This window comes from Eubalaena glacialis, chromosome 17 (assembly GCF_028564815.1).
Source record: "Eubalaena glacialis isolate mEubGla1 chromosome 17, mEubGla1.1.hap2.+ XY, whole genome shotgun sequence".
NCBI classification, from domain to species: domain Eukaryota; kingdom Metazoa; phylum Chordata; class Mammalia; order Artiodactyla; family Balaenidae; genus Eubalaena; species Eubalaena glacialis.
The window spans coordinates 8,154,674-8,171,077 of NC_083732.1; the positions used below are offsets into that span (position 1 = coordinate 8,154,674).

Here is a 16,404-nt window from a genome sequence, read left to right on the forward strand (position 1 = left end):
TTAGAGTTGATGCATATTCATTCCTCTGCGGCCCTGCCGCAGTCGCTCACACCCCCTGCACTGACTGGTGTGTTCTTGGTGCAGTAATTGAGCTGCAGTAGATTGATTACTCTGGGGAGCTGTAAGGCCTTTAAAGGTGAAAACATATCAGTCCTGTTAATTAGGAAACAAAAGTCTGGTGGCAGGTTCAGCAGTCAGATATTTCCAGTGTAGAAAAGACGAAAGATATGATGTGTTCCTCTCCATGAACCTGTTTACTTTTTAAATTTTGAATTAAGTCTGTATCAGTAGTAGTAGAGAACAGCCTTCTTTTACGAATTTTTATAGAATGCTAATTGAATATAATATTAATACTATTATCTCTCAAATCTGATAGTTTAGAACCTGTTTGTATACACCTTCTGTAACATTGGCAATAATGTGTAAAATATCTTAATATCTTACATAAATATAGAATGCTTTTGGATTAATTTTGGTATTTAGAGGCTTAATTTGGTTACAATGTTCTAATGCTAATTTCTTGTCATTTAGTAGTACGCTGTATGGGAAAAGGGTGAAACTTTATTCAACATGGCATAGAAGTTGAGCTGCCTTTATCTCTTTATCATAAGCACCCTTTGATTATTCCTCCCCCCCCCCTCACCAAACTGTATGTTGAGAAATACATTGTCTGGGAAAAAAGATCCTGTATGGAACGGTGGTCTCCAGAAGTAAGCTAGTTTCAACATGGACATCTATGCAGCTTATCTAATTGACATGTTTTTCTCAGGTGTGCTGTTCTTATGTTATGGTCTCCCCCTCCCCCTTCCCCTTCTCCAGTCATGAATTTTTTCTTTTGAGATATAATTCACATACCATAAAATTCACCCTTTTTTAAGGGGTACAATTCCATGGGTTTTAGTATATTCACAGAGTTGTGCGACCATCCCCACTGTCTTCCAGAACATTTTCATCACTCCATTCCTTCCTTCCCCTAACCCCTGGCAACCAATAATTATTTTCCCTCTGTGGATTGACCTCTTCTGGACATTTCATATAAATGGAATTGAACTATATGTGGTCTTTTCATGTCTGGCTTATTTTACTTATTAGCAAGGTTCATCCTCATTGTCGCATGAATCAGTACTTCATTTTTTTATGGCTGAATAGTATTCCATTGTATGGTTATACCACATTTTGGTTTTCATTCTTCAGTTGGTGAACATTTGTGTTGTTTCCACTTTTTGGCTATTGCTGCTACTAGCGTTAGTTCCCACACGTCCGTGTCTTGTTCGTGATCTGAGGGGGAAGGCTTTCAGATTTCACCACTGGGTATGATATAGGCTGTGGGTTTTCTTAGATGCTGTTTATCAGGTTGAGGAAGTTCCCTTCTATTTCTAGTTTGTTGAATGCTTTTATTGTGAAAACGTGTTGGGTTTTGTCAAATGCTTTTTCTGCACCTATTAAAATGATCATGTGGTTTTTGTCCTTTATTCTATTACTATGGTGTGTTCCATTGGTTGATTTTCTTATGTTGAGCATTGTAATATTTTATAGAGCTTTTTATATAATGTTCTCTTACTGTGTGGTTTTAAATAATTTGAACCAATTTCTCTACCTTATATTTCAGGCATTTATTAATACAGCAAAAGAAATTTATGAAAAAATCCAAGAAGGAGTCTTTGACATTAATAATGAGGTATATATATATATATAAATATTATTGGCTAATTAATTTAGAATTGAATTTTAATTACTTGGATTCAAGATTTCTATTTTTTAAAATTCCTAAAATGGATCTATGATGTCAGTTAACACATTAGTTTATAATCATCTCATTGAAAATTTCTTATATGTTGTATAATAGCTGAATGTTTATGTTCTAGCGAAGCATCACTTTATCTATGAAAACGGATTAAAGTAAGTGACCCTATCCATTTATTGCAAGCAATGCAAAATAATATAAATCCTCCAAAGAGAGAAGAAAATCCACTTTCATCTACCACATCCATATGGTGTCATCTGCTTTGGGAATAATTTTCTAGTGTGTAAATGCGTGTGTGATGTTAACTAATGCAAGATGCTCTCTCTGTTGTCTGGTGCGGAATAGGGAAATGTCCAATTTGGAAATTACTCCCAGTTCAGCATAGCATGTTTTCAGGAGACTGAGTTAATATATGTAATTGGCAGTTGGCACTAGTTGTTTTGTTTGTTTTTGTGGATTTCTTTTCTTTTCCTTTTTTTTTGTAAAATTATTTTGAGCCGGTTTTGATCAACATGATTCGGATAAAATGTAACTTTGAAGCAAATAATTCAGAGTGTTTACCAAAGACCATTCATTTTGACCTAAATCGCCACTATGCGTTTGTCCTTATTTATTTCAGAATTTTTATGTGGATAAGAGCATATTATTTACTTTTACATAAATGTTTCTGCCATTCTGTAATAAGACGTCTTGCTTCCAAGAGAAAAACCCTTATTCCTCTCCCAGGTGCAGTGAGGAAGACGTGTGTGCATCTCTTGGCATTTGCAAGAGAGCCTCTTTATTATCTGCCTCAATATTCTTTGCTAAAACAAACAACGGTTTGCCTAAGGTTTCCAAAAAGTGTTTGATTTTCCAGTTTCTTTTAATTTGTAGTGATAAAGTTTCTAACCCATATTTTCCAGGCTTATATGGCAATAGCTCTTGAGTTAATTTAAAGGCGACACCATTCAGAGACTAATGCCATATAAATTGAACAGTAATTGGGCGTCTATGTGAAGGGCATGTTCATTGTCTCTGTCTGGTTTCATATAGTAGCTGACTGCTTTACTGTGCCTGGCGTGGCTTTGATTGTAATGTGCTGTCAGGAGCCAACAGGCCGTGCGATTTATTTGGCCTAATGCCAGGTCTGACTTCTTGATTCCTCAAGAAGTTGCTACCAGCCCAGAGGGGGCAAAACCAATGAGCCATAGGGCATGCTTTTTATTAAAGAGGAGTCAAAAGAGCGAAAAGAAACCACATCAGCTGCTGTCAATACTGAGCTAGTGCCAGAAACCCCAAGGCTACTACTGTTGCAGAACAACTGCCAAGCACTATAAATCTGAGATTTACTGTGACGTAAAGTTTCCTTAAGAGCTTAATTTCTGAAGCTACTGTATTACTTTTCTCAGAGTGTTGTATTTTTAGGTAAAATCCACTTGAGGGAGTGAGGGCTGAGACATGAGTGTGAGTTTGATGAATGAAAGAACCACTCTGTGTGTGGGTTCTTGGCAAGCTGCCATGTCTTTGGGGATCATAGAAATTATTGATGACACAGAACGCTCATATGCCCTTAGCCTGTACAGCTGATTCAACATGGAACAGAAACGCTGTCTAGAGGAAAGATTGTGCGTTGTATTAGAGGAGCATAGGCTTTGCATGTTTTTCTCTTCTAAAGATTACGTTTTAAACAATCTCTCCATTGTGAGAATTCCCTTAAAAGCAGCACTCCAGTTTCTGTTAACGCAGTACCTGGTATGATAAGGAATTGTTTGCAGGAATATTTCCACAAGTGTTATTTTAAAAGGAAGGAACATCCCCTGAGAGATACTGTTTTAATTGTTGTAAAAATCTGCTTAGCATATATATATATATATATATATATATATATATATATTTTTTTTTTTTTTTTTAGTTGTTTGGTAAGATTGTGCCACTAAGAAACCAAAGGATTTCTTAAATTTAAATTATACTGTCTGGTTGGCTCCAGTTACATTTATTATCTTTCTGTCTTTCATTTCAGGCAAATGGCATTAAAATTGGCCCTCAGCATGCTGCTACTAACGCCACGCACGCAGGCAGTCAGGGAGGACAGCAGGCCGGTGGGGGCTGCTGTTGAGTATGCTTTTACTGTCTCGCTGCCCAGAAGGGGCTCCTCACCTATTCTTTCACCCTCTCCTCCTCCTCAGCTGAGACATGAAACTCTTCCAAATGGCTTTATGTCACAGAAGAAGACTTTAATCCTTCAGATTCTTGTATAACTTTGAATAAATGGTTAATGTTCACCTAAAAAGACAGATTTTGGAGATTGTATTCATATCTATTTGCATTTGATTTCTAGGTCAATTGATGTGATTATTTTTGTTAAATGTTGTCTTGTGCCCTTACCTACGAACTGAATTGTATTGAACACTACAAAGTCATCTTGAGTATTTTAAATCGGTTTGTGTAGTTAGGTTTCCCCACACCTGTGGTTACCTAATGTTTAATATTATAGAACTGTCCTCAAAAGTTTGTCAATTTTCAAGGCTATAAGGAAAACCGAAGGACTCTTTTAATTCTGTATTTATCATTTACTTTCTGTATATATAGTTTAATAACCTGCTTGGGTGTAATTTGCCAAGCTTGAATTCTTTAATGCATTTGCATAAATTCTATACTGTTTAGAGCTTAAAGCTACAGAAGCATCATTAGGAATTGCTTGGACACTGAATTTTAAACTTTTTGACATTGTTAACAAGCATGTTCATCTTTTTCTTGTCACTAGTCCGAGAGAAATATGCTTAATGTACATTCTAAAGCTATGTATGTGTTAACCTGTTTTAATGCCAAAAGTTTGCTGTTTGTCCACAGTTTCTTTAAGACCTCTTCAGAAAAGGATTTGTTTGCCTTAATGCGTACTGTTGGGTAAAAACACAGTATAATGAGTGAGGTGGGCGGAAGAAAGAACCCCCTCTGCCTGAGCGGCTCCAGGAGGAGTGAGTGTCCACAGTTAGACGGCACATTATGAGGACTTTAATCTTTCCTTGAACACAATAATGTTTTCTTTTTCTTTTATTCACATGATTTCTAAATATATTTTTCACGCAGGACAGTTTTTCAACCTTGCTGTACAGTGACTGTGTAAAATTTTTCTTTCAGTGGCAACCTATAATCTTTAAAATATGGTGAGCATCTTGTCTGTTTTGAAGGGGATATGACAATAAATCTACCAGATGGAAAATCCTGTTAAAAGTAGAAAAGCTTTAGTAATTTGCTCAGTGTGGTGGTTTTATCCTTCTTTTTCTTTTTCTCCCTTGGACTATAATGAAGTTGTTATAGCAGTGCAAAATAAAATCCTATGTATAAAAGTGTTCTTTTTTTTTTAATGACCACATCATTTTTTAAGAATGTAATTTTTCAGTCCATCCACAGCTTTTACATATATTAAAGCACATTTTTTTTAAAGGGTCAGGATGTTTAACACTACCCTTTTTAAAAATTTTGCTAGAATGTGATAAAAATCTTTTTACCGTATTGAAATTCTTTTTGTTATTGATGATGTACGCAAGTATTTTAAGTATGAAACTAACTACTTTCAATCCACTCACTGACTTCAGCTTTCTACCGGTCTTTCCTGAAGATTCAGCAGTGCTCTGTCAAAGCTTTGACATTACTCTTGTGGGAAGTCACCCAATGCTATCTTAGTTTTTTGCTTTAACTAGCTCCTAGAGGGCAGAGGGAAAGGTGAGGGGAAATCGAGTTTCTTGAGTATTTTTATTTTAAACTTTTTTTTTCCTTAAAGTGGTCTTATCAAATTCACTGATCTTACCATTCACTCTCATTAGTGGTGAGTAGGACAAGTTAAGACAACTAGGACTTGTTCTGCTCTGTACCAGGAAGAGGATGATTCTTTGGGAACTGTTACTTTTAAACTGCTGTTAATTTTTCCAGAAACTTGATGTGTTTCTTTTCCATGCTGTCTCCTCTAATTCTTTTATAAATCAAGTGTAAGAAGAGAAAGTCATGGGAAAAACAAACAACAACAAAGCACATGTATTTTAATAACCTAAGAAGAGCTGGAGCCCTCAAATGCAGCCCCTGCACAGCAGCCTTAACTTGCCTCGGCTTTGGGCCACAGGGGCGGGTAGAGGACCTCTCCGTAGTTGTCACCACTTTCTCTACAAGTTTCATCTGCCGTTAAGGAACAAATGTGATGAATCCTTTATGTCAGTCGACAAAACACTGTTACTGTCTGGTTTCTACTCTGCTGTTCTATTACCCTTGTCACAAATAATGTAATAGTGGCCCCTGGAACCGAACCCTTTAATATGGTAATTAAGTCTTTAAATGATCTTTGGTCAATTTTGGTAGCACCTATGGACATGTTTTAAGAGCTAGAAAATCAGTCACTAGAAAATAAATAAAACTTTTAATGTCTCAACATGTAACATTCCAAAGTTGTAATCTTCATAAATATAGTGTTATAATTTGCCTTCTGGATTTAACTGGATTAAGACCAAATTTTTGAACGAGTAGTGTATAATTAGATATACAATTCAAACAATACATGAGAGTGAAACTGTATCTTCCTACACAGTTTTTAATTTTTTATTGAAGTATAGTTGATTTACAGTATTGTGTTAGTTTCAGGTATACAGCAAAGTGATTTGGTTATACATATATATGTATACATCTATGTTCTTTTTTAATTCTTTTCCATTATAGGTTATGTTTTTAATTTTAACATAGCCTGTTAACAGGAAAATAGTCCCTATTTCTAATAGTTCTAATAGTCAAGATAGTAGGAATGTATATGATACCAAAATGTGTCTAATCTCTCAAATTATTTGTGTTTGGAACACATTAAACATTTATTCCCTCATAGGTAGTGAAGCTCCATCTAAGCTCAGTACTAAGGTTGGCAGCACAGGGTTTGACTATGTGAGCTAAAAATTAATACCAAAAATACCCATAATCAAAAAGATAACCCTGTTCCATAATAAGTAACTGACTATACAAATGCATGAACGTATCTACCTGTGTTTCTTAGAGTTCACATGTGCTTCAGCGTTCAAGTGAGAATAGAGCCTAACCCCATAAGTAGAGTATCTCATGTTGCATTGGTATATACTGGATAACACTACTTACTTGGTTGAAGTCATGATGGGAAACTTTAAGGTGCACGTGTATATATTCAGTGTTCATTCGGTTTAGAAAATCATCAGGCCAGCTCTTAAAAATTGAAGGACAAAGGACCAAAAACCTGGTAGGAAACATGGAAAAAGACAGTTCACCAAAAAAAGAAGTAAAAGTGTCCCTAAAATATGGTTTAAAATTCAGACAATTAGAAATGCAAATTAAAACTGAGATGCCATTTCTCAACTATGATATTGGAAGAAGTTTAATACAAGTATGACAACACATTCTGTTGGTGAAATGTCTCATATGTTGCTGGTGGAAGTGGAGACTGGTATTAGCTTTCTGGAGAGGAACTCACAATACCTAATAGAACCAGGAGATACTTACCTGCTGACCCAGCCTTCCCACTTCTAGGAAAATACCCTGATGATACCCTCCAACAATGCGAAAGCACATGTGCTCAAGGTTGCTCACTGCAGCATTGGCTGTAATTGCAAAATAATTGAAAATGACCTCAATGTCTTTACATAGGAGAGTGATTCAGTAAGCTGGTATGTCACACAATGTAGTCCTACACGGGTGTAAAAAGTATGTGGAAGAGCTCTATGTACTGATGTCATGATTTCCAGGATATATTGTTAAGCAAAATGAGAAAAGCAAAATGCAAGCATGTCTACGGTTTACCATCGCTCATTTAATAAGGAAGGCAGGAGATGAAAATATACATGTATCTGCTCACCTGTGCAAAAGAAACACAAGAATAAACTAGAAACTAATGAGACTGGTTACCTACAGGGGGTGAGTACAGAGTCGGGACGAGTAGCACCTTTCAATATATAGTTTCGTTTAACTCAAAACTATAGTAATGTTTCACATACTCTGAAAATAATTAAAATGAACCATGATGTGCCAGGAACTCAAAATGAAATAAAAACGAATGATTGAACCCACCTATAGTATTAAAAAGTGACATTACCACACTGCACAGTTCTGTGGAATTCTTGCCCAAAATGTATAACGTCAACCTAGTCATTGGGAAACCTCAGACGAACCCAAATTGAGGAAAATCCTACAAAGTAAGTGGCCAGTGCTCTTCAAAAATACCAAGGTTGTGAAAGATAAAGAATAAGGAGCACAGATTGGAGGAGACAGACATGACAACTGAATGTAATGTGGGGTTCTGGCTGGGTCCTGGAGGCGGTTTTGATGAGGGAGGGGCACACGGGGGGTTTCTCTGCTACATGTTCTGTTTCTTGACCTAAATGGGGGTTACGTGGATAACTTGCTTTATAATTCTTTAAACTGTGCCTATGTGTTGTATGGACTTCCTTGTAAATTAAGATTTTGTCTCCACCAATCAAAAATGCTGCCTTATGAGTTGCCCTCAGAACTTGAATATGTGAAGTCTACCCTCTCCCCTTTCTGTGGATTGACTTGTGCTCCCCGCCAGCCCCCCAAAAAATATGCATGCTGAAGTTCTAAGCCCTCGTACCTCAGAATTTGTCTTTATTTGGAAACAAGATGGTTGCAGATGTAATGAGTGAAGATGAAGTCATACAGGAGCAGGGCTGGTGTCCTTATCAGAAGACGGCCATATGAAGACACACACAGGGAGAAGACCGTGTGGATGAGGCAGCCTCAAACCCGGGAGCCCCCGAGATGGCCAGCAAGCCACCAGCCACTAGGATGAGTCCCCCACGGGTTTCAGGGATTACACACCTGCCGACCTCTTGACTTCTGGTGTCGAGCCTCCAGAGCTGTGGAAGAAGAAGTTCCTGCTGTTTCAAGTCACCCAGTCAGTGGCACTTTGTTACGGCCACCCTAGGAAATTAATACATCCCTTACATCCTATGAATGAAGACATTTTTTGATAGGTTGTCTGTGTCCCTTCAGTGAAAGGTCGTGTTGAAGCCGTGGGTTTATGGGAGAGTAACAGCTGCTTCACTGCATGGCACATGTAGAAATCATCCTGAGAGAAGCAAAGTTAATCTCTAGGAATATTTTTACATCTTCCTGCTTCAGAGTAATTTAATTTACACATCCAGAGGCTATTCAGAATATGAAACATTTTTGTACATAGGGATTTCATGAAAAATCATAGATACAACACATTACTTTCCTTATATGACGTTAAAGATAGCATTTTTAATGTTACTTAAGCCCAGAATTCAGTTTAAAATTGAAGCAGATGTCAGTGTGTATAAGTGTGATCTTATGATGATTATGATGCTGACAATGAAAGTGGAGATGTAACACAAGTTCAGCAACGACATCCTGTTGTGAAAGTAAGCAAGTAAAAACAAAAAGTAGGTGCAAGCTGACCAAGAGGGGTTGTGTTTTGAGTTTGAGATCCTGAAATCATTTTTTTAAATTTATTTATTTATTTATTTATTTATTTATTTATTTTTGGCTGTGTTGGATCTTTGTTGCTGCGCACGGGCTTTTCTCTAGTTGCGGCGAGCGGGGGCTGCTCTTCATTGCAGTGCGTGGGCTTCTCATTGCGGTGGCTTCTCTTGTTGGGGAGCCCGGGCTCTAGGCGCGTGGGCTTCAGTAGTTGTGGCTCGTGGGCTCAGTAGTTGTGGCTCGCAGACTCAGTAGTTGTGGCGCACGGGCTTAGTTGCTCCGCGGCATGTGGGATCTTCCCGGACCAGGGCTCGAACCCGTGTCCCCTGCATTGGCAGGCGGATTCTCAACCACTGCACCACCGGGGAAGCCCCTGAAATCATTTTGGATCATTTGAGTATTGCTAGCAAGGTACAAAGCATCGAGAACCAGAGCGAAGGCGACTAGCTGGAGGGTGAGGCGGTCACGAGGGAGAAGGCCACTGCAGTCTTATACTTGACAATTAATTTTGCATTAAAATTGCCACACCCCAGTCCCCAGGAGCTGCTGCACAGAACTCACATTTACAAGAACGTGGAAACTGGCTGCAGTCGGCCCTCCGCTGCGTCTTTTTCCACATGCGCTTCTGCGTGAGTTGGGCGCAGCCGGGACAAGTATCCACACTTCATTTCAGACTTTTCCCTCGAGCAGGTGCTGATTTGTGTTAAAGCGCTTCAGTTTAACATCCTCTTTGCAATTAGAATTATGAAAGCATTTGCTAAGGACTGTAATCAGAGATGGCTCTGTCAGGGGCTGTGGCCACAGAGCTATCTGTTCCTGGGACCTGTCCTGTGGAAACTTATCATCTCCAAGGACCATGATTTATTCCATGGGACCAGCCATTACATGATGGGTGAAGCATTTATGCAACTAATGTGCCTTTTTTTTTTTTTTTTTAATTAATTAATTAGTTTATTTATTTATTTTTGGCTGTGTTGGGTCTCCGTTCCCGTGCGAGGGCCTTCCCCAGTTGCGGCGAGCAGGGGCCACTCTTCATCGCGGTGCGCGGGCCTCTCACCATCGCGGCCTCCCCTGCTGCGGAGCACAGGCTCCAGACGCGCAGGCTCAGCAATTGTGGCTCACGGGCCCAGCCGCTCCGCGGCATGTGGGATCTTCCCAGACCAGGGCCCGAACCCGTGTCCCCCGCACCGGCAGGCAGACTCCCAACCACTGCGCCACCAACTCCCAACCACTGCGCCACCAGGGAAGCCCTAATGTGCCTTTTAAAGGTGAAAAGCAAGAGTTATTAATGTAATGCTGTATTAGTTTGCTAGGGCTGCCAGAACAAAGTATCGTAAACTGGGGGTCTTAAACAACAGAAATTTATTCTCTCAGTTCTAGAGGCTAAAAGTCCAAGATCAAGGTGTCGGCAGGGCTGGTCCCTTTTGACGGCTGTGAGGGAAGACTGTGCTAGGCCTCTCTCCTTGGCTTGTAGATGGCCATCTTGACCCTGTGTCTCTTCACATCATCGTCCCTTTATGTGTGTCTTCGTATCCAAATTTCCTCTTAGTATAAGGACACCAGTCATATGGGTTAGGGCCCACCCTAATGACCTCATTTTAACTGGATTACTTTAAAGATTCTATCTCCAAATGAGGTCACATTCTTCAATACTGGGGTATAAGATTTCAACATATGAATTTGGGAGGGGAGGTACACAGTGCAGCCCATAACAAATGTGGTTATGGGTTATGGATTTTAGACAGTATGAAAGGAAGGCACTCAGCTCTATAATCAGCCTAGTCTGTGTTTATGATGAAGCTTTGGGGACCACCACATGACATGAACAAGCTAGGCGTAGAGATTTTAAAGAATGCTCCCTTCAGGTTCCTTATTTTCATTTGTGTCTACTAAATCTAGAGGAAAGCTCAACCATGAAATAAGCCCCTTCCTAATTCTGAATGTCTCACTACTTAATCAAGACCCTGTTGGAACCTGAGCCCTTTGCCACTTGGGCCTCCACAACTTCATGGGGCCGGCACGCGTGGGTCTCCGTGATGCTGCCCGGTCTGAGGGCCATGTGTCATCCTATCAGGCAGCATCACCGTCTGCAGAATGAAATTCCTGAAAACGGGACATGTGCAGTGGTACCAAGCTTCCTAATTCTTCTTGCCTTCCCACTCCTTTCTCAACCGGAATACTTCTTTCTTTCTTTTAGACTGAAGTGACATTCACATAACAAAATTAAGCATCTTTAAGTGAACAATTCAGTAGCCTTTAGTACTTCACCATCTGTGCAACCCACCCCTTCTATCTAGTTTCAAAACACTTTCATCATCGCCCCAAAAGAGACCCCGTACCTATTCATCAGTTACTCCCCCTTACCTTTCCACCCAGCCCCTGGTGACCACTAATCCGTGTTCTGTCCCTGTGGTTCTACCTATTCTGGACATTTCATATAAATGGAATCATATGACATGTGGCCATCTGTGTCTGGCTTTTTTCATTAAGCATAATGTTTTTGAGGGTCACACGTGTTGAAATGTGCATCAGTACTTCATTCCTGGTTATGACTGAATAATATTCCATCGCATGGGTAAAACCACAGTTTGTCCATTCAGTCACTGATGGACATTTGGCTGGTTTCCACCTTTTGGCTATTATGACCACGGCTGCAATGGACACGTGTGTGTGTGTGTGTGTGTGTGTAAATCAGTCTGATTATCTGATAGTACTTGGCGCCAACCTGGTTCTGATTTTTCTACATTTAAATAACAAAAGCATGACTTCAATGTTTTATTTTTTTAAAGTATTAAAATGATATTTGCCCATAGTTTTTAAAAAGACAAATAGTATTAGAAGGTTTACAATAAAAACAACCATCCCTCGTCCCATCCGGCCCCGTCTCGCAAGCTCCTCCCCGGAGCTCTCGGTCCGCTTCTCACCTGCCGCTTGGTGCGTCCCTGTGAACCTCTCGCCCCCGTGCCGGAGGGACAGAGGTGGGCACTCCAGCTCCGCAGTGCTGGGCGGTGGCCTGGAGCCGACCGCACGTCTCCAGCTCCCCTTCCCGGGTGACTGGCTCGCTGTTCACAGACCTTCCCTCTGCTAAGTCAGAATATTGTGGGCATTTCTTTTTTTTTTTTTAACATTTTTTTTGATGTGGACCACTTTGAAAGTCTTCATTGAATTTGTTACCATATTGCTTCTGTTTTATGTTTTGGTTTCTTGGCACTGAGGCATGTGGGACCTTAGCTCCCCGACAAGTGATCGAACCCATACCCCCTTAATTGGAAGGTAAAGCCTTAACCCCTGGACCACCAGGGAAGTCCCGGGCATTTTATACACTGCCAATCTTCTCTCCTATCCTCTTTGTCCTTGTGTATTTGTACATTTTATTCCTGTAGTGCCGTTTGTTGAGGTCTTGGGGAGGAGACAAATGCATGTGTTCAATCCACCTTGTTTGACTAGAAGTCCAGTGAATTCCTTTAAAAAAAAACAAAGAACAAAACACAACAAAAACTTCGTCTTCCTTTATAACTTGTTAAGATGCGATTTGCTGCGGAGAACATAAACGAGAGAAGAAAAATGTAAAACTACTCTCCAAGTTTGGATACCCCTCAAAGCCCGCTCTGAGACAAGTTCTGGGTGCAAGTGATCTGGGGGGGAGGGGGTCCCAGGGGCACAGCGAGGACCTGCAGAAACGGGGAGAGGGGGTGGCGCTGGCGAAGGGTGTTATCGGGTGTGTTACTGCCGTAGGTGCCCCGGTCTCGTTCCCACGGCGACCCTCTGAGACCCGGAGCAGGACGCACCGCAGCCAAGGGCCCCTCCTTCACTGGCGGGCGTTGCTCCTGGGACCTCAGCCCCCCGGCCGCCCTGTACACCGCCGAGCGGGCCTTTAGGCAGGGAATTCTTGGCCTGTAATAAAGGACTCGAGCTGGTGACTCGAGGGTGGGGACCAGGGCACCAACAGCGTCCGCTCAGATGACCCAGCATCTCAGCACCCAGAGAAAACGATTTCACAGCTAGCTGTATTTCTTTCCCGTCTCTTTCTGTGATTACGTCTGCATATATTCTTTTACGCTAATGGCATCCCACAGTGCACGTGGCTTTCTTTCACTTATTGCCATGTTGTTACAGAATCTCCTTAGTTGTAGTGAGTAGGAATGCGGGCTCAGGAGCTCCGCAGTCACGTTCAAATACAGGCTGGACCGCTGACCAGGGAGGGATGGAACCACCTCGTTCAGGTTCCTCATCTATAACGTGGAAGGAGCGATCGCCCACCTCATACAGTGGCGGGGAGGGGAAAACACGCTGTCACATGGAAAGTTCTTGAAAATTTGCTTGACACATAGTAAGTGCTCAGTAAATGTTGCCTTGTATTTTCTGCATGGTGTTGGTGGCTGTGTGGAGGTGACATCAGTTATCTCATCATCCCCTCCTGTTTGCTAGGGTTATAAGTATTTAGACACAGTAATCAACACTCAGTTCACCTCCTTATCACTAAATCTTTGGGCACATCAACAATTATTTCTTTAGAATACATTCTTAGAAATGGAATTACTGGTTCATAAAGTACAGACATTGTTAAAGATTTTATATATGTAATTTCCCTTGAGAAATGTACCAATTTTTTTTCCAAGTAGACCTTGAGAGTGGCCTGTTTCCTGTACTCAATTACCAAAAATGGGAATTTTTACTTAAAAAAATATACTTTTGACAACTTGAAAATCTTTAGGTTAGGTGTCATTTATTAAGCAGTTCATCTTTTCCTCATTACATTTAAATGCTTTAATTTCAGACAAAAAAATTTATATGCATATTTGGACTTGTTTCTGACATTTTTATTGTGTCACAGACTTCTACGTTTCTACGTTAGCACCCACCATCTCTCAAAACCCCCCAAATTCTATTGGGATTTTAAAAAATTGTTTTAAATGTATAGTTTAACTTGGGGGAAAATTGACATTGTTTGATACTAAATGTTCTCATCCAGGAACAAGACATGTCTTTCTGTGCAACAAGGACTTTTAGGATAATGACATTCATTCCAGAAACAGAGTTTTGAGGAGCTCAGTTTGTTTTCAAAAATCTAAAATTAATCTTACTTCTGCATTTTCAAATTTGCTTTTTTTTTTTTTTTTTTTTTCTCGGCTGCACCGCGCGGCTTGTGGGATCTTGGTTCCCCAACCAGGGATTGAATCCGTGCCCTCGGCAGTGAGAGCGCTGAGTCCTAACCACCGGACCGCCAGGGAATTCCCCCATTTTGCTTTTTATTTAACGAAATCTAAGGCATTTTATGATTTCTGCTCATTTTTATTCATTTCTCGTCTATTTTTATTTTTCAACTGCTTGTTTTCTCTTCTATACTTCTCTTAGTTCATTATCCTAAAAAACAGCCTTTCTCTTGTCTTACTTATAAAATGTCAGCCCAAAATAAACAGCAGATATTCACTCAGTATGCATTTGATTCAATTCAATGTAAATGAACATTCAGCAAATACTGGGTATTTGCCAAGTAAGAATAGTAAATCATGTGAATGTGCTACTTGATAATATAATGCATCCAAGTCACTGAAAAATAATGACTATCGGAGTCCTTGCTTGTGGCCTAATCGAGTTTTCCACATGGTGTCCTGCCCAGCAGGCGGGCTCTTTTAGCCTTGTCCCCAAGACAGATTGCACTGATTGGCTCCATGGCACCCTTTTACCTGAGAGACACTGTAAAGATGAGTGCTCTCTGCAGACCAGTGCCCATCCAGTGCCCTTGGCCCTCCTTTTCCTACCTGGCTTGGTACTTCCTTCCGACTTTCTCAGCCTTTCTGGACTGATTTCCTCCCCCTCCCTTCTTCAGGCATCTTGCCATGTCTCTGGGATATTGATTGCAGTCAAAGATTGGAAACAACTTAAACCTATCTATAAGGGAATTTTAGAATAAATTTTAAATCTATTCTGCAACTGACTAGCGCTGTGATCTTGAGCAAGTTACTTCACCTTTTTATACCTGTTTCCTTGATAAAATGGGGATACTAGCCATACCTATTCCATGGGGTTGTTATGATGATGAAATGGGCTAATATTTATGAAGCACTAGAAGAGTACTTTATGCCCAGTAAGCAGTATATACATGTTAACTCAATAGAAATAGAAAGAAAAAAGAAAAAAAAATTCATGTAACACTAAACAATGGTAAAAAAAAAAAATCAGGATTCAATATATATGACATTATTAAGTAAAACCATTTATATAATATATAAATCTACATATACAAGACATATTGTTAAGTTAAAAAGTGCAATGCAGCATAATACATATATTACAGTCATATATATATATACATACATACACATGTATGTGTATATATGTATCACACACAGACAGAAAATTATATAGAGGAGTATATCCCAAACTTTGGACTTAATAACTAATTTCTGGATGGAGAATTCTTATTTTAATTCTATACACTTCTATGCTATTTGAGTTTAATAATAATACTACATTAATATATTACTTGTATAAATGAAAATTTATTTTAAAAGAAAAAAACAGGCAAAAGACATGAACAGACAATTCACAAAAGAAGAAATACAAATTACTTCCAAACATATGAAAAGACGTCAAGATCAGTCAAATATAAGTTGAAACAAAGAGATGCCAATTTTTGCCTATCAAAAAATAAAAATGCTTAGTAACATCCAGGATTAAAGCTTTACTTGGTCATTAAATGTTGATGGAGTTTAAAGAGGGGAAATTTTATTTCTAGCTTTGTGTCGTGATGTCAAATACTGACAAACTCACGTCAAGAAAGAAATTGCATGCAGCATAATATTTTAAGATAAAAATGTTATGCTGCTTTTTCTTTTTTTTGCATTTGAAATTTTACACAAAGAGTTTCTTGAAAGAAAAATATAAAGGTTAAACATACTCTGATTATATGATCCTGCAATAACTCTCCTTAGTATTTACCTGTATAAGTGGAAAACTTATGTTCACACAAAAACCCTGCACACAACTGTTTACAGCAGCTTTATTCATAAATGACAATACTCAGAAGCAACCAAGATGTCCTTTAATAGATTAATGGAAATACAAACTGTGGGGCATCTAGATAATAGAATAGTATTCAATGCTAAAAACAAATGAGCTATTAAGCATGAAGAGACATTGGAAGAAATTTCAATGTGTAATCCTAAGTGAAAGAAGACAATCTGAAGTGCCACATACTGGATGGTTCCGACTCTATG

The 16,404-nt window shown here is 39.5% G+C and overlaps 1 protein-coding gene across 2 annotated transcripts in view; it reads left to right on the forward strand.

The window, feature by feature from the left end:
• Window positions 1-6,152, forward strand: part of RAB2A (RAB2A, member RAS oncogene family) — a 75,783-nt gene extending 69,631 nt beyond the window's left edge. For both annotated transcript variants that reach the window (XM_061172285.1, XM_061172284.1), the window contains 2 exons: window positions 1,610-1,678; window positions 3,744-6,152. In XM_061172285.1, coding sequence (XP_061028268.1) covers window positions 1,610-1,678; window positions 3,744-3,839 — 165 coding nt within the window. In that variant the 3' untranslated portion in view covers window positions 3,840-6,152. The remainder of the gene's footprint in view (window positions 1-1,609; window positions 1,679-3,743) is intronic.
• The last annotated feature ends 10,252 nt before the right edge of the window (window positions 6,153-16,404 follow it).